This window comes from Tursiops truncatus, chromosome 17 (genome assembly GCF_011762595.2).
Source record: "Tursiops truncatus isolate mTurTru1 chromosome 17, mTurTru1.mat.Y, whole genome shotgun sequence".
Lineage (NCBI taxonomy): Eukaryota > Metazoa > Chordata > Mammalia > Artiodactyla > Delphinidae > Tursiops > Tursiops truncatus.
This window is the reverse complement of record NC_047050.1, coordinates 41,712,183-41,731,789: the sequence shown is the minus strand read 5'-3', so window position 1 is coordinate 41,731,789 and position 19,607 is coordinate 41,712,183. Positions and strand designations below refer to the sequence as shown.

The 19,607-nt window shown below is 36.1% G+C and overlaps 1 protein-coding gene across 4 annotated transcripts in view; it reads left to right on the top strand.

Moving 5' to 3' along the window:
* The window catches only part of STK3 (serine/threonine kinase 3), a 314,180-nt gene that overhangs the window by 204,523 nt on the left and 90,050 nt on the right, over positions 1–19,607 (top strand). For all 4 annotated transcript variants that reach the window (XR_012327279.1, XM_033842676.2, XM_019925072.3 and 1 more), the window contains one exon: positions 16,581–16,773. Coding sequence is in view for 3 of the 4 variants with exons in the window: in XM_033842676.2 (XP_033698567.1) it covers positions 16,581–16,773 (193 nt within the window). In the remaining variant the exon portion in view is untranslated. The remainder of the gene's footprint in view (positions 1–16,580; positions 16,774–19,607) is intronic.

The following is a 19,607-nucleotide window of genomic DNA, read 5'->3' as shown; positions in this document are numbered from 1 at the left end:
AGTACAGAGCACTGTTCTTGTCAATACAAAATATTATATACATGAATCACTAAAAGTCTGATATTTTAGTTATCTCTAATGGAAAAATGATTCCTTGGGATTTGTAATGTTTAATATAATGTGTAGAATATTCGGCAAATGGCTATGTCACTTGATCTCTCTCTTTATACATTTGAACAACCTATCTACTTCTGGAGGGGAAAAGAAAAGCCAATAATGCTTGGTTTTTACTCTGAGAAATTTCTGATTTAATTGATATACGCTGAAGCCCAGGCATCAGAATTTTTTCAGAGCTCCCTAGCTGATTCTAATGTAGATGAGGACCATTGACCTGTAGATTCTCGTGTTGGACTTTGTGACATAAATATTTATTTAGTAAATATAAATTCAAATAAATGAATTTCTTCCATTTCCTTTTTCTGAAGTAACTTTTAATTTTTGAATACGTTTATATTTACAGAAGAATTGTGAAAATAGTACAGAGAGTTTCCATATACCCACATCCAATTTCCCCTATTAAAATTTTATGTTAGTATGGTACATTTGTTACAATTAATGAATCAGTATTAATAAGTGTTTTCAGCTAAGGTCTATACTTTATCCAGATTTACTTAGTTTTTACCTAGTGTCCTTTTTCTGTTTCAGGACCCATCTAGGATACCACATTTACATTTAGTCACCATGTCTCCTTAGGCTCCTCTTGATGTCACAGTTTCGCAGATTATCCTTGTTTTTGATGTTCTTGAGAACTTTGAGAAATGCTGGTTAGGTGTTTTGTAGAATGTCCCTCAGCTGGGATTTATTTGATATTTTTTCTTATGATGACACTGAGGTTATTGGGTTTTGGGAGAGAGACTACAGAAGTAAAGGCTAGTCTCATCACATTTATATCAAGAGTATTAAAGGAAAAACTCATTTCCTCTACTTATAACACTTCTGACACCAAATGTGTGGATTTTCCACACCAAGCGATTCTCCAGTTTACCAATTGGGTGTCTTACAGTTTAATTCATTCTGACACTGACCATCTGGAGTTAGCACAGACCCTGCAGGTTAAGGACTCAGTCTCACAAACCTGTCCCCTCCCTCACTTCAGATGCTCGTCACAAGTCTGGGTCTCCCATACTTTGATCAACTGGCTATAAATCAGGGGTTCCACAGTTCCCTCCTCAGTTTCATTAATTCTCTAGAATAGCTCACAGAACTCAGGAGAACACTTTACTGTTTCCAATATGGGATACAACTCAGGAACAGACCAACGGAAGAGATGCATAGGATGAGGAGGACGTGTGGAGCTTCCATGCCCTCTCCAGGCATGCCAGTCTCCTAGCACCTTGATCTATACACCAACCTGGGAGCTCTCCAAAACCCTTATTTTAGGGGTTTTATGGAGGTTCCTTTACAGAGATATGATTGATTAAATCATTGGCCATTGGTGATTAACTCAATCCCTAACTCTTTTCCCCTTCCTGGAGGTCAGGAGGGTAGGCCTAAAAGTTCCAACCCTCTGATCACACGGTTGGTTCCTCTGGCAACCAGCCCTCATCCTCCAGGAGTCACCTTATTATCATAAAGCCAGACAAGGCTGAAAGGGGCTTATTATGAATAAGAAAACGTGCTCCTCCCACACATATCACTCAGGAAATTGTAAGGGTTTTAGAAGTACTGTGCCAGGAACTGGGGACAGATCAAATCTATATTTCTTCTTATATCACAATATCACAGATACATTTTGTTAACATGACTTATCATTGTCAGTGTTACCCATGATCACCTGGCTGATGTCGTGTTTGTCAGGTTTCTTCACAACAAAATTACTCTTTTCTCCTTTCCATACTGTATTCTTTGGAAGGAAATCATAATACACAGCCCACACTTGAGGAGTGGGAAGTTATGTAGGAATTCTTCTACACAGGAGATTTGTCTATTTTCTCCACTTATTTATTCAGTCATATATATCTCACTGACTCATGGTTATTTAGTTTACACTTTGGGTTATAATCCAATCCTACCTTATGTATTTTCTTGTTCAGATTGTTCCAGCTTTGGCCATTGGAACCTCTTATGGTTGGCACTTTCGTCCCTTTGACATAACCCCATCATTGTGGGTTTGCTTTTACTTTACTTACTTCCTTACTCTCTGACACTGTAAGATACTCTAGATTCAGTTTGTATATTTCCTGCCACAGTTTCTAGAATCCTAGGAGCTAGTTCCTTTATTAGAGAATGGTATTAGAAACCAAGATATGGACTGTAGATATACTTGTTGCTGCTGTGGCATATTGTCATGTTATTGATCCCTCTCAGTAGACAAAGCAAGGAGGTATATGTGTGTGTGTGCTAACTTGTGTATATATACATAATTATATGTATATATATATCTCCATCTTTACCTATATTAAGCTAAACATGAATTCATACTGATGTCTCTGACTCTGATCCATTACCACATGGATCCTTCTATCTGCCTCCGCTTGCTTGTTTATAACTCCCCCCTGCAATGGTGAAAAACCTGGCTCCCTCCATCTACCACCCGTTTGCTAAATATTTCAGTTCCTGTGTGCATGTATAGTGGTTTCAGAATTAACCCATATCCCCATGGGAACAACTTTATCAAGTAGAGCACGGTGCTTATGTACAGTGCTTTTTGTTTTAAGTCTTAGAGATTCCACTCACTTCCAAGGTTGTGTGTGTCACATTCTGCATTCCATCCTGGGATTTCCTGACCACCTGAAATATGTTTTTAAATTTGCATACATTAAGTAAGGTTCACTCCTTATAGTATAAACTTCTGTGAGTTTCGACAAATGCATGGTGTCACATATTCAGCACTGCAGTATCCTGCAGAATATTTTCACCACCCGAAAAAATCCCTATGCTACACCTATTAAACTCTCCCTCTACCCCCAAGCCCTCTGCAATTGCTCATCTGTTTACCATCTGTAGTTCTGCCTTTTCCATATCATGTAATTGAATCAAACAGAACTGGCTTCTTTCACTTAACAATATGCATTTAAGATTCATCTATGTCTTTTTGTGGCTTAATAGCTCATTTTTTCACTAAATAGTATTCCTTTGGATAGATGTACCACAATTTGTTTATCCATTCACCTACTGAAGGACATCTTGGTCATTTCTAGCTTTTGGCAATTATGAATAAAGTGGCTGTAAGCATTTTCATGCCAGCTTTTGTGTGGATGTAAATTTTCAGATCAGTTGGGTAAATACCTAGGACAGTAATTGGTAGATCTGATGATATGTTTTGCTTTGTAAGAAAATACCAAACTCTATTCCAGTGTTACACCATTTTTGCATTTCCACCAATGAATGAGAATTTCTGTTGCTAAGCATGTTCACCAGCGCTTAATATTGTCAAGTTTTTGTTTTGTTTTGTTTTTTGTTTTTTTGTGCATTTTAGACATTCTAACAAGTATTTAGTGGTATCTCGTTGTTGGTGTAACTTGTAATTCATAATGACAAAAGGTGTTGGGCGTCTTTTTATATGCTCACTTGCCATTTATCTTCTTTGACAAGATGTCTGTTCAGTACTTTTCCCCATTTTTAGTTTTCTTACTGTTTATTTTTAAGGAGTTGTTCATGTGTTTTGGACACAAGTTCTTTAAAGTAAGGTAGTGTTTTGCAAATATTTTCTCAGTCTGTGGCTTGTCTCTTCATTTTCCTAATGGTGTCTTTCACAGAGCAGTAGTTTTTGTTTTAATATCACCAATCGGTTTTTGGTTTTGTTTTTTTCCAATGGATCTTGCTTTTGATGCTTTAACTCATCACCAAACTAAAGGTAACATAGATTTTCTCCTATGATTTCTTCCAGAAGTTTTCTGGTTTTGCATGTTATATTAAGTTCTATGATCTATTTCGAGTTAATTTTTGTGAAAACCATGAGGTCTAAGTCTAGGTTGTATTTTTTTTCATATGGCCATCCGGTTGTTCCAGCACCCTTTGTTTAAAAGATTATCCTTTCTCCATTGAGTTGCCTTTGTGCCCTTTTCAAAGATTAGTTGACTGTATTTGTGTGGGTTTGTTTCTGAGCTCTCTGTTCTGTTCCATTGATTTACCACTGATATATGTATCTATTCTTTTTCCAATACTACACTGTCTTGATTACTGTAATTTTATAGAAGTCTAAAAATTGGAGTCTTCAAACTATTTTTCTTATTCATTATTGTGTTGGCTGTTTTAGGCCTTTTTCCTTTCCATGTAATCTTTAGAATCATTTTGTTGACAATTACATGTTAGCTTGCTAGAATTTTTATTGTAGTTGAATTGAAGCTATACATTAAGTTGAGAAGAAATGATATCTTAACCATATTTTGAGTCTTTTAATCTGTGAACATGAATGTCTCTCAGTTTATTTAGATCTTTGCTTTTTCTCATCAGTGCACACAGATTCTATACGTATTTTTTAAGACTTAACGTGTTTTTCTGTGTGTGTGTGTGTGTGTGTGTGTGTGTGCATGTGTGCATGCGCCTTAAAGATTTTTTTTTAAATTCCAAATTCCAGTTATTATTTCCTGGTATAGAGAAAGCAGGTGAATATTTTATATTACCCTTGTATCCTGTGACTTCGCTATATTCACTTATTATATAGTTCCAGGAGGTTTTTGTCAATTCTTTGAAATTTTCTAGACAATCGTGTCTATATAGGCCTTTTCAGTCAGTCACATTATCCCTTTCTTCTAGGGCCTTTTTCCTCAGTGTTAAAATGTAGTTATATTTTGACCATTAAAAAACTAAAGAAGAAATCAACAACAAATTATTCATAACCAGACTTCTTGATAAAATAGTCAGAGCCTTTGTGTCTTCACTTCATCATACTCTCTCTCCACCTCTTATCATATTGTGGCTGAAGTATTCTCCAGCAGTACCCTTTACAGGGCGACTTTCTGGGTAAGATGAGATCATTTTAGAACTTATTTAATTTGACGTGTCCATGGGTCATCAAAGTCATTTTGTGGCAGCCAGCTGGATATGCAGTTTTGAACCCCAAGGGAGAGCGCTCAAGCAGTTGGAGAATCAGCAGGCTTTCTGCATTTGGTGGTTAAACCTTAAGCAAAAGCGAGATTGCTCAAAAAGTGTCTAAAGAAAAGCATCAGTTGCTGCTTCTGCTAGACCCCTTCTTAGGTCACCCTCATTTGCCTGAGTAACTCCTTATCCTTCAGGAGTCATCTCAGCCATTGATTCCTCTGGAAAGGGAGAACTTTTCATGATACTCCTCCAAGGCTTTGGTCAGGCAAGTGCTCCTCTGTGCTCCCGTGGTATCTGTGTTTAGCTCTGTGAGAATGCTTATCTCACTGTATTTATGTCTACTTTCTAACTTTCTCCACTAACCTGTACATTTCTCAAAGACAAAGACTGTATCTCAGCACACTGCCTTGCACACAGTAGGTACTTATAAATATTTAATCAATATTTATGAAATCAATAAATATGTGTATAAAATTGCTTTATAATGGGGTTTAACTGACTTAACCCCTTATTATTTAGCATAGTGCCACAAGATTATCATCAACACAGAAAGTATCTGCATTTAAAAATAATAAGGTACATACTAGTACATGAAGTATTCCTGGAGCAATGCTTAAGTCAAAGATGTGATAAATATTTTGTTTTGGGGGTAACTGCTTGTTTTTTGCTGCCCTGGCTTAGCATTTCTCTGCCCCAGAATGTCTTTTGTTATCAGGAGTTTCAGTAATGTAACTGCATGCTAAAATTAATATTGTTATTTTATTGTGATTCAGGCAGTCTCCTTCTAAATTGTATGTTTTGAAAGCTGATTTTTTAAAGTCATTTTATAATGTTATCATTTCTGAGTTTGTACAAGTGATTTCTTTTGTTAAGTATATATTAAAGTTTCTGTTTGTTGTTGAACATGACCATAATGGAGCAGAAAAGGAGTAAGAGAAAGAAAGGATAATAAAAAGAAATTATTTTCAAAGACAAATTAGCTGTTAGTTCTATTTGTCCTAAGAACATAAGATAATACAATCCTAAATCTGTTTATATGAAAGCAATTTAGAAGTGACACAGTGATATGAATACTTGATATTTCCTGTTGTATGTTTCTGTCAATTTTGTGGAATCAACAAGTGTTCACTGAGCTCCTGCTATTATATGCAAGTCATTGGGGAGATTACTGAATGTAGTCTGTCCCTTAAGAAACATAAATGTTACTTATATAAAAATATAACATGGCAGTGGCTATAGTATTTTAAAATATATCAGTTTTTTAAAAAAATCAGTGGCCAATAGTCTGTTTCTGAAAGGTATTGATAGTATGTTAGTAAACAAAATAATATTTTATGAACCTGTTTTATCTGTGTAAATCACAAATTAATGGAATTTGTTCTAGCCTTTTGTCTTTGGTGCCCTCTTGTGGATTTTTTATAAACTGCTTGTAACAACACAACAGTTTTTAAAGGTGTTATTTTTATTTTAAAATATTTGATTTTATAATCTTTATATTTTGTTAATCCTTTGACATGCTTTTGGCTGTGAGAGAAAAAAGAGAAGTCATGGTTAAGGTTGCTTTTACTTTTTAAATTTACTCTATTGTATATCAGTATTGTGCACAGGGGATGTAAGATAATCTTTTGTTTGGAAGCTTTTAATATAATGCCAGGAACTTGTACAGTCTTGCATCATGGAGCCTCTGAAGTCCTGCCCACACCCTTCTCACCATTTAGGTTTGTTGTACTGATGAACAAGTCGTTAATGACTTTCGGAGATCGTGAAAGCTTTGATGTAACTTTAAAACATGCCCATGAGCGTGCAGAAAGTTAGGATGCATGAAGGCAGACGTTTCTGTTAGTTAAAGATAGGTATGTCAAAGACAGCAGCTGTATAATCTCTTCTGCTGCTTTTGCAGTGAAGTAGAAGGAACACCTACTTATATCGGTGGGAAGGAAGTTCATTCTTTGTACAGGTTTCCACATACTGTAAGTCTTAGTAATATTTAATTGGTGAATATCAATATATTACTTTTTTAAACCTGTCAGACATTGCCACAGTGCTTAAGGATGGCAGTTTGAAGGGGAATATTTCTGATGTTTTCTCAGTAGTTCTTAGCTCAGTTGGGTTGAATGTGGTACTGAATGCGACCGAGTTAACCAGTTGATTCTGCTGTGGGCTCTTTCACTTGTAACACAGAAATAGTAGACACTGCAGATGTATTGAGAACGGAGACAATGGATAAGTGCTATCCTTTACCAGATTTGGAAGTGGAATTTAAAGATAATGAATGCTCTGTTGGGTCACATCAGTAATTTCACCTTGCTATAGTAGAGAGTGCCTTTAGTTTAATGGTACACAGGGCTCATCCATGATGTGAGGCATACAAGCAAATGTACAATAGTTCCCTTTGACTTTTGCCTTTTCTAACTCAAGAATGATTAAAATTTATTTACTGACACAGGTTAGCATGTGAGCACAACCACCAAGACCTGATTTAGTTCTGCATGGGGAGAAAAGTAAAACCTGCCACAGGTTTCCCCAGTTTTATGCTCATCTCCTTGAAGTTGCACTGCACATGCCATGTTGATTTCTTTTTTTAAAAAAATAATTTTTAAATATATATTTCATTTTATTTATTTATTTGGCTGCATTGAGTCTTAGTTGCGGCACATGGTGTCTGTTGTGGCATGTGGGATCCTTCCTTGCGGGGCGTGGGCTTCTCTCTAGTTGTGGCGCACAGAGCACACAGGCTCAGTTGTTGCAGCATGTGGGCTCTAGGGCGCATGGGCATGTGGGATCTTAGTTTCCGGATCAGGGATCAAACCCGCGTCCCCTGCGTTGGAAGGCGGATTCTTAACTGCTGGACTGTGTTGACTTCTTATTTGACTCTTTCCTCACAAATTAATTATTAGAATTCAGTGCCTTTATCATGTGCTAAAGTGGCAAATTCCATTAAGTCATTTTTTGGTTATCAATAACTGGCATTATCTATTTTATTTTCTGTCTTCATCTACTCAGATTAGAATCTTTTACAGTTTTCTCTTTAAGGTCAGTTTGGCCTCTTTAGGTCCAGAATATTGTAGTTATTTTTGATTCATTGTATTCGATGTCCAGAAAGTTTCTAGAATATGTTGTTTCTTCTTTCATGATTTCTTTCAGATTGGACTTGTCACTTAAACTGGTTTGTATAGGACCTTTTCAGCGCAGATTTTTTTTTTTTTTTTTTTTTTTGCGGTGCGCAGGCCTCTCACCGCTGCGGCCCCTCCCGTTGAGGAGCACAGGCTCCAGACGTCAGCGCAGATTCTAATCACCTCAAATCTAGATTTCAGTAATAACCTTCTGATTCCAGGCTCTCTTCAGGCTCCTTCTCCAATTCACCCCTTAGTTTGCAAGGTTCCCATCACTCTGCCAAGCAGTGCATGCTGGCTCCCAGTGTTTAAAGCACTCTGTAACCTGTAGGCCATTCCTTAATGCAGCCCAACTCACTTAACGCTTTGCCTTCCAGCCATAATATTTCTACCTTTGTGCTTGTTTTTCACAACCTAGGGTGCCACTGTCTACTCTTTCCTAATTTTGGTCCTAGAAATTTTTATCTTAGAAAGATCCAGCTGTCTAAGGGGAGTAATTTAATTCTAAGGAGCAAGTGGGTCTTAATTCTGTGTTTTTTTCCATCCATCTTGGCAGTTTGTTTATTCATTGTCTTTTTGTAAGCTCAAGTTTAGTTGAATTTTATCTCTGAGAATGATGTGAGTTCTGGGTTGAAGGTTGAGTAGGAGTCCCTTTAGGGTGGATTTTAATTTGTTTTCATCAGGCACCCGGGTGCTTCCATACTGAGACTGCATTCGACTAATTTCTCAGCATGGGGTTCCCCAGACCATGTGGGTAATGTTAGAAAACCCAAACCCATGTCTGTACATCCTAAAGGGAAAACCCCCCACCATATCCATCCTCATCTTTACCTATAGCCCAGGTGAGGCAGACAAGTTTATATGTCATCTCCCTTATCTGTGAGTATGTTTTTTCTTGTCTGTCCTTTCACTGAGGATGTAGACTTTCAAGATTCCCAATTTTATGTAAGAGTTTCAGTTCTACTTTGGAGAGAACCCAAAGACTCTTGCCTTCCTTTATCCATTAAAATGGATAACCCATCACCATCGCACCCCCATCATCACATGCCCCTATGGCAGCCCTAAGGTCAGATTTAGCTCATTCTCACTCTAGTTCCTAGTTGTTTGGGGCTCTTGGAGATTTCCTTTACTATCTTGAAAGCTCAGTTTTGTATTTGTAGTATGTTTTGTTACATTATTCTTTGCTGTCAGTGCCATCCCTGATTAGCGCCTCTAAAACGTTTTACAGATATCTAGACCACTATAATGCAACTTTTTGTATAATTGGTTCACTTATGTGTCTTAAACATTCATTTTTTTCCTGAAAAATAAATTTTTTCATGCTGTAGTAGAATGCATACCCAATAGGAGTGTCTAATTGAATCAGTGTCACTAAGATCACTGTTCTGTATTGATAATGTACTGTTATGTAATTGTATAGGTAATAAAGAAGTATTTAATATCATTTCAGGAAGAGAAAATAATTAGAATATGTCAAATTAAAAAGACACCTATTTATCTAAGCATAGTCTATCTCATTAATGTTAGAAATGACAAATGCTTTCTAAAATGTTTGTGTTAATATCCTTTAAATCAATCAGATAGTAGCTGAATATTTAGAAAATCCTTTAAGGTGGTAGATATTGCAAATGTAAAGATACCTAGTGCAAAGGCTCTGATTATTTCTCAGACTGTTATGGCATAAATCTGTCTTAGCAGTGGAGTAGGATTTCCTAATGATGTTTTCAAATATTTGTATTCCATGTGGATTTTATGATTCATAACCTGGATTATCGTCAGTACTCTGTTTTGCATTCCTGGCACATGATGACCACTGATTGAAAATGCTATTGTATTCCTTACTGGAATTGGCCGCTTTCTACAGTGGGGAAGCATCTGCTCTGCAGACCTTTTTCTATAAAGTATCAACATGTTTTTCTTCTGCTTTTCTCTTGTAAGGAGTAACAGAGTATATATAAATGAAGTATAACTTTGGAAAAACATTATAAATAACTGTTTTATTATGAAAATGTTAAAGTATCAAATGGAAATTTTAGCAATCATCTCAAATATTAAGAATAATTTGAGTTAATGATTTAAAGAAGTAAAAAGTGTTACTGAAAAGTTTTCAAAACCATCACCAAATTTTTAGTGTTTGATTTGCTAATTTCATAAAAAAGAACTTTTCATTCCTTCCATACTTTAGTAATTACTGTTTGGATGCCACCCTCTCATTAGTGAATTGAGTGCTCATTATTTTTTTCATTACTGGTTTTTTTTTTTACTGTCAATTTGTAAATTGGTTTAGCATCCTTTAGCAAAGTGACTATGTAAGTGAAAATAATATACAGTGAAAACGATCCCTTCCAAACTTGATTTAGTGCTTTTATAATTTTATAGATTAAGCCAGTTATGTGCATCCGGAGGTGCAAGCTTCATTATTCCAGCATAGATTCAAGTCTAATCTAGAATACAAGAAAATTTTAAAGTATTATTTCACACCAACCAGATGTTGTGTTTCTTGTTAAATTTAACGGTCACAGCACTGAATCTTATAAGGATAAGAGATAAATGACTCACACATATAAAAACAGATTTAATGTTTGGAGAATTAACTGGTTTGCAACCACGATAAAATAAGGTATTAACTTAGCAGTAGAGTTTTAAAAAGAACTGATAGAAAATCAACTTTTTTCCTCCCTCCTTAGTGGAGTCTACTAAAAAGAGTAAAACCTTTTTTATTAGCTTTTTTGACCAAGTGCAAATTAGTTTACTTATGTGTATGTCAGTTTCTTCATCTCTTAACTTAGCAAAATGAAGCATGCTCTAGCTAACCTGTAATATAAATTAAACTAGAGTTGAGAAATAATTTAAAATTTAGAAGACCTTATACAATTGGAAGTTAGATATTGGGCTTTAGAATCAAACAACCTGGTTAGAATCCTTGCCCTTTGACTTATCTGTTATATGACCTTGGACAAATTATTAAACCCATTTGAACTGCAGGTTCATCATTTACACAACGGGGACAATAATATCTCACAGAATTAATAAAAGGATTAAATAGGAGTGACCTACAAAAAGTCCTTAGTATAGTGCTTCTAAGTCATTGATGATAACTGTTTTATCATTATTCGATAAGTGATCAATTGAATAATTCTAATTAACGGTATTATTTTCCCTCCCGATGTTTCTTTAATAGCCATTCTATGTTTTAAATAATTAGTCGGTTTAAATAAAGTTCTACAATAGAACCTTGCATAACATTCTATGCTCTAGCACTAACTCATAATGAGGGCTTTAACATTAATATAATAGATTATGTAATGAGAACAAGGCTTTGTATTGGATACCAGGTATATAACTGTTAACAATATCTGGTTACTGCCCTTATAATAGCTTTTAGAGTCTATTTAATAGATTTGGACAAGTCGGGTACAGACAATTGTGTAATAAGTGTATGATAGGCATAAGCACAAGGTGCTATAGCAATACAAAAGTATGACACCTAATTCAGTCTCGGGGTGTCTAAGCTGAGAAGGGATGTCTAAGTGTAGTTCTGTTGTAAAAAGAAGTTGTAATATAAAGCACCCCCACTTGTGTATATGTATTAAATGTTACAGTCTTCCCATCCTTTAAGACCTAATTTAAGGGCAGTGTCCTCTGTGAGGCTTTCTTCATTTGACAGAGGTGGAGGCAGAGGCTGTGCTTTTGGTACTCCCATTGTACTTTGGCAACACTTTCCTTACAGCGTTTAACAAATTGCCTTGTAATTTATTGTTCACATGTCAGTTTCTCTTAGACTTCAGACTTGTTAAAAAAACAAAAATGGAGCAAAACCGTTTCTTATTCATCTTTGTATTTCCAATGCCTGGTTCACTCCTTGACATATTATAAGTTTACAATAAATGCTTGTTGAATGAATTAGGTACAAATATGAATTGCTTCATTTATTAAATAAATTTTTATCAAGTACCTAATATATGCCAGATGTTCTAAGCACTGAGGGTTCATCTGTGAAAAAGAAGGTTTCTTTGCCTTTATCAAACTCATACTGGTAGAAAAACCAGGTACAGGCTATGAAGAATATAGAAGGATAAAAGATTGATGGGGACTTCGATTTTGGAATGGTGGTCAGAAAAAGCATCACTAAGGAGGTTAACATCTAAGTGGAGACCTGAGTTAAGCAAAAAATAAAACTGTCTTAAAGAAGAGCATTCTAGGCTGAGAGAACAGCCAATTTAAAAGCCCAAGGAGGAACATGCTTAGAATGCACAAGAAATAGCAAAGGAGGCCAGCCTGGCTGGAACTTGGTGAGTGAGAAGGAATGTGATAGGAGATAGGATTGGCAGATATTACTGGGCCAGATCACATTTGGCCATGATAAAGATTTTGGGCTTTAATGTAAGTGTGATGGGAAGCCAAATGCAGGGTTTTGAGCAGGAGCGTAACATGATGTGATTTGTCTTTTGAAAGGATCCATCTGCCTGTTATGTGGGAGACTAACGGGGGCAAGAGGGGAAACAGTGAAAACTGCCAGGAGGCTGTTCTAATAGTTCAAGAAAAGACAGTGGCTGTGACTAGGATGGACCAAGTAATTTGTATGGGACTCTTTGGGCGTAGGAGCTGGTGACATAAGCTTTTAAAACTGTAAACCTGCACCTCTAACTTAAGCATTCAAGTAGATCAAAATTTAAATGTAAGTAAGGTATATGTACTTGCTGGGATAATGGGTTAAGAAATAAAGGAACTAGTTTCTTAGTCCCAGCTCCACTTTTAAGTAGGTGTGTGACCTTGGGAAGTCTCTTACTTTCTGTGGGCCTCGGTTTTTTATGTATAAAATGAGGGGTTGAATTATTAAAGGTTCATGGTTTTATAATTCTGTGATAAAGTAAGTATATAAATGAACGCTTACTGTGTGTGGACTACTGAGTGAAACACTTTAGTAGATTCAGAAGTACTGTAAGGCACTCTTATCCATGGGTACTTACATTTATAAAAGATTTTATGAAACAGTTACAATATGAGATCATAATTTAAATGCAAAAGTGTGTAATGCAGGTTTTATAAATTCTAGAAGTTTGGAAAAGAGGATAATTAATAAAGACTGAATTTGCCATAAAGGTAATAGATACTTGATCTGGAACTAGATAGGATTTAATTAAAATGAATTAGAGAGGAAAGAGCATCCTGGTAGAAAAGAAGATGTGATGTGAGCAAAGATGAAGTCTTTAATGAGCATATGGGTTTATGGCAGCTGGAGACTCAGTTGAGGTCAGCCTGACTCTATTGAATGATATGTGAACAATGGGAAAATAGGACTGGCCATGTAAAATAAGATAACATAGAGGACATTAAAATCTAGGCAGCTTTGTTTAGCTTTCAGTGCAGGCAAGAACTGGGAGCCATTATAGATTCTTCAGTAGAAGAATATTATAATACAAGTAGTATTCAAGAAAGATTGGTATAGTATGTATACTTTGAAGAAGGGGTGAAACTACCTTATTCCTAGTAGCATGCAAGCATTTTACATACCTTTTCTTATTTAATCATCATAACACCAATGAAAGAAACTAAAGTTCAGAGAGTTTAAATAGGTTCCCTAAAGGTCTTAAGGCTACTAAGTGAGTTGAGCCAGGATTTGAACTAACATCTATCTGTCTGATTCTAGGAGGTCAGGGTGCTCTTCCTGCGGTAACTCAGGCATGAGGTAAGGAGGAATATACTCAGTAGCAGTGGGAATGGAAAAGAAGAGATGGAGCTGAGAGAGAATTTTTTGAAGAAGAACTTGTTGACTGATAGTATATAGGGTATGAAAGAAAATAACCCCCAAAAGACATTGCAGTTTTACTCTCAGTTAGCTAATGAAGATGACTGTGCTTTGTAGTGGTTATTGTCGGGGATGGAGGCAGACTGGAGGGGGCCAAGGAGATGGATGAAATGATCTCATTTGAGAATGTTGAGTTTTATTTTATTTTTTATTTATTTATTTTTTAGAATGTTGAGTTTTAAACATCATTAAGCATTTAAGTAGTAAGTAAAGTCAGAAAGATGTCAGGATTTGGGAGTCCTCAATATATTAGAGAGTTGAATGCATAAGAATGAAGAAGTCTTCTAAAAGAAGAGAAGCTCATGAAAGAAGAGCAGAAGACTTTGAGATATAATGCTGAATTTATCCTGTAGGTTGAGGATGAGGAGGGCTATCAAACAGCTGAGAACAACATGGATGTTCCTGTTTTCCAGTATTTGCATTTTGACCTCTGTCAGAACTTAGGTTTTGTTTGTTTGTTTCTACTTCAAGTGGAATAGATATAAATTAACTTCAGTACACGATCAAGTTTTTTTAAATAGCACATTGCTTGGTTTCTCAAACATAATTTGTTAGTTTAGTTTTATGGCCCTATTCCAGTTTATCTTCTGGTGAACATTCTAAAGAGTATTTTTTGGTTCATACTTATATTACTGACTTGATTCTTCTGTGAATTTACATTTAAAAGCCAATGGCTAGGATATGACAACAAAAGCACAGGCAACAAAAGAGAAAAAATAGATAAATTGGAGTTCATCAAAATGAAAAGCTTTTGTGTATCAAAGAAACTATCAAGAGAGTGAAAAGACAACCTACAGAATGGAGAGAAATATTTGCAAATCATATATCTGATAAGAGATTAATATCCAGAACATAAAGTGAACTTCTTCAGCTCAACAACAACAAAAAACAATCTATAACAACAATGGGCAAAGGACTTGAATAGACATTTCGCCAAAGAAATACACAAGTGGCCAATAAGCACATGAAAAGATGTGCAATATCACTAGTTATTAGGGAAATGCAAATCAAGCCACAATGAGATACCACACATCCATTAGGATGTCTGTTCTCAAAAAGAAAAAAAAAAAAGGGAAAATAACAAGTGTTGGTGAGGATGTGGATAAGTTGGAACCCTGTACACTGTTGGAATGTAAAATGGTGTGGCCAATGTGGAAAACGTTTTGACAGTTCCCCCCAAAATTGAGAATTACCATTTGATATAAATTGCACTTCTAGGCATACACCCAAAAGAATTGAAAGCAGGGACTCAAATACAGACCTTCCTTAAATTATGTTGGGGTTACGTCCCGATAAGCTCATCTTTAGTTGAAAATATCGTTAAGTTGAAAATGTATTTAATACACCTAACCTACCGAAAAACATAGCTTAGTCTAGCCTGCCTTAAATGTGCTCAGAACACTTAAATTAACCTACAGTTTGACAAAATCATCGAACACAAAGCCTATTTTATAACTGTGGAATCTCACGTAATTCATTGAATACTATACTGAAAGTGAAACACAGAATGGTTGTGTGGGTACAGAGTTGTTGTAAATGTATGGGTTGTTTACATCCCTGATCACGTGGCTGACGGAGCTGCGGCTTGCTGCTGTTGCCCAGCATCGCGAGAGTATCGTACTGCATATCGCTAGCCCAGGAAAAGTTCAAAATTCGAACTACGGTTTCTACTCAATGTGTATCTCGTTTGTACAGTTGTAACGTTGAAAAATCCTAAGTCGGACCATCATAAGTCGGGGACCATCTGTCTGTAGATACTTATATACCAGTGTTCAGAACATTATTCATAATAACCAAAAGGTGTAAACACCTTAATGTCCATTAACAAATGAATGGGTAAACAAAAGGTGTGTGTGTGTGTGTGTGTGTGTGTGTGTGTGTGTGTGTGTACATGCAATGGAATATCATTCAGTCTTAAAAAGGAATGAGATTCTGACATCTGGTATAACACGGATGAACCTTGAAAACATGCTAAGTGAAATAAGCCAGACACAAAAGACACAAAAGACATGCTTCTACTTTTATGAGGTACCTAGAATAGGTGAGTTCATAGTAACAGAAAGTAGAATAGAGGTTACCAGGGATTGAGTGAAGGAAGTAATAAGGAGTTAGTTTTTGATGGGTACAGAATTTCTGTTTGAGATAATGAAAAATTTCTCGAAAAGGATATTGATGATGATTGGACAACTTGGACAACACTGTGAATGTACTTAATGCCACAGAACTGTGCACTGAAAAATGCTTAAAATGGTAAATTTTATGTTATGTATATTTATCATAATTTTTAAAAAGCTAATGGCTTTTGTACAAAGTTATAAACATTGTTAAAGCTGTTATAATAGTGCCAACATGTTCTGTCTTTAATCTGCTCTCTTTTGTTTATTTTGTTATATATCCTTTGTTAATAATCTTCCTGTCTTAATCCTTATTTTAAGAACAACTAGCAGCCTGCTATTTCATCAAACAATTTCTGTTGCTTGAGCTTCAATTACCTAAAGCTCTAGGTTATTTTGGATAACTTTTGGGTCTTATGATAACACTGTATTTATGTCCTTACATTAAAATTAGTAGTGATAGTAGTATTTTTCATTATTAAAATATAATATGTTCATAGTATCGTAAGATATCCATCTGTGTTAGAAAAGTCTTCCTTCACTGCAGTGTTTTGTTTGCAGGATGAAGATGAGCTGGACTCCCACACCATGGTGAAGACTAGCTCGGAAAGCGTGGGCACCATGCGGGCCACAAGCACGATGAGTGAAGGGGCCCAGACCATGATTGAACATAATAGCACAATGTTAGAATCTGACTTGGGGACCATGGTTATAAACAGTGAGGATGAGGAAGAAGAAGATGGAACTATGAAAAGTATGTGGCTTTTTTTTCCCATTGAATATTAATTTTCTGTTTTGAGAGTATACTTCTATAGAAAGCAGGATAGTTCTGTGTTGCTTGTTATAGCCAGTTGTGGAAAATTTTGTTTCTTGGCTTTGTTTAACAGTGAAAGGAATATGGCACAAGTGAATTTTCAAAAATTCTTTTAATATAGCAGAAAGTAGCACATCTTTAACTTAGTGTTAAGGAACTTTTTTCTGTTGAAGGATGCTAACCCATAATTTAATTTGTAAAGTATTTTTTGAGATAAAAAGATAGCGTTCCTAACATTTACTTTTCCAATTAAAAACGTGAACCTAAAATTCTGTTCCAAATAATACAACATAATATTATTTCATGTTGTCTAAGTCATCAGTTAAGCTGCAGTGACAGAGGGAAGCAAGCCAAGGGAAGAAATAAGGGCTATAAGGTGGGAAAAGAAGAAACACTAGAAAGAAGAATCAAGAGACAGGGATACTCATGCAGAAAATTCAGTTCAGTGCATGTTTACTACTGCTTGTCGTGTGCTAGGCACAGTGCCAGGGGCGCTGCAGGGCTGAAATGACGATTAAGGCGTTCTCTCTGATCTCCGTTGCTTACAGAGTGATGAAGACAGAGATACTTTCACAGGCTAGCATTTCTTTTTGTATAAATATGGCTCTTTAAGATTGCAGTTAACAATGAAGGACATTGTGATTTTTCAGTTATAGGCAAAAGCAGATTAATTACCTCCTGATACCTACTGGCCTTTTTCTTCCCCCTACCACTCTAGTCCTGTATGGTCAATGTCAAAGTCTAAGCACAAAGCTGTTTTTCACCACACAGAACTACTTCTCCACGGCACAAAAGCTGTAATACATGACTTCTTGCATTGTAGAGCCTAGAAAGTTATAAAGAGTCAAGCGATTTGCTGATAAGGTAAAATGGATATAGGTAGGAATTTCCTCTCTGACATTTTTGTTTTCTTTTTGCCTACCCCTTTCTTTTTGCTACTCTCCCTGTGAGTCTGCTTGATAAGTCTTACCTCATAGCTTCAAGTCATTTGGCTCACTGCCGTTGCTTTCTTCACATTTCTTAGTATACATAGCCCATCCTGGTTGTATATTTTGAAAGAGAGGGCCGAGAAGCACAAGATGAAAACAGATTGCCACATAGTTAATCCTGGATGGGAAGGAGGAGAGGGGAGTGAATTTTTTTTATCTCCCACGTTGATAGGTTTCTTGAGCCTTTGCCCTGAAAAGCAGTCTAAGACTTGGATTCCTAGCTGGGCATATTACTAGAATAGCGCTTCTGCATCCGTAACATGCTCACCCAGCTACATTGAATGGTCTTGTGGCCTCCAGAGCTAGCTAGTGTTAGGGTACGAGTCATATGCCTTGCAGATCAGAAAGACAGATAAGATCATTTACAACACATTTCCCATCAGCATGTAGCATCACTTTTCCTCAGCTGATAAAATTCTTTTAGTCAAGTTTTATGATTCTTAACAGACCAGTTAGAAGATCACTGGGTGCTTTGTTCTATCTTTAGAGAGCTACTGCGTTTCCTATGAAACTACATAAACAACTTTTTCCATGTAGTCAATATAGTTGAACATCAGCATTTAAACAGTGGTTTAAAAATGAGTATTTATGGAATCGAATTCATGTTAGATTGTTATATTTCAAGGAAGAGATATGTGATAATGATTTATCAGACCTCATGCTTTAAAATTATAGCACAGATTTCCACATATTTCATGTAATGACTTGCAGCTTTGACAGCCACAGAAATCATTCAATTTATGTCATAATTTTATGTCCTAAGTATGATTTTTTTGGTCACAGAGATTTTATTAAAAGCTCATTTTTAAAATGAGCAGATAGTGGTTTGTGTAGTTGTTTTATATGCTTTATTTATTTTATTTTTATTTTTCTAATTATTTTTTATTGGACTATAGTTGCTTTACAATGTTGTGTTAGCTTCTGCTGCACAGCAAAATGAATCAGCCATACATACAGATATATCCTCTCCATTTAGGACCCTACAGTGCATTAAGTAGAGTTCCCTGTAATTGTTTTTTTTGTTTGTTTTTCTTTTGCGGTACGCGGGCCTCTCACTGCTGTGGCCTCTTCCGTTGTGGAGCACAGGCTCCGGACGCGCAGGCTCAGCGGCCATGGCTCACGGGCCCAGCCGCTCCGCGGCATGTGGGATCTTCCCGGACCGGGGCACGAACCCGTGTCCCCTGCATCGGCAGGTGGACTCTCAACCACTGCGCCACCAGGGAAGCCCCCTGTGATTGTTTTATATGCTTTAGCAAGTTTTAAATCCCATGAGACAACTTCCCTTGTATTTTAAGTTTCCACCATTTAGACATCATTCTGTTATAATGTGGGACTTCCATGTTTCCAAAAATCGAACCAAATGATGTTAGTGTAACCCCCCAGGTTACGTCATACTGTAGTATAGCAATAGTATAGAGTGTAAAGAAGTTATTGAGGCAGAACTTACTTTCTGTGAAACCACATAATTACTTTTAGTTTTGTGTTTCCTCATGATGTAAATCTTCTTTAAAACGTCTTAGATGCGTTGGTATGAGCTCTTAGGTTATGTTACATTAGTGGAAGCCCCATTTGCTAATGTGTCTTTAGCATTTTTCTTCCCTAAAATGATTTTATATATATATTTTTTATTCCCTAAAAGATTATAGCATTATATTATTTTTAATTTTCTAAAATGTCTAGAATGTTATACTGTGTGCTGAATATACTGATTTCCATCACCTTTTCCTTTGGAGTTTCAAAAGAGTTGCCTGATTTAATATTCTTGTCAGTTTAAATTATGTTTCC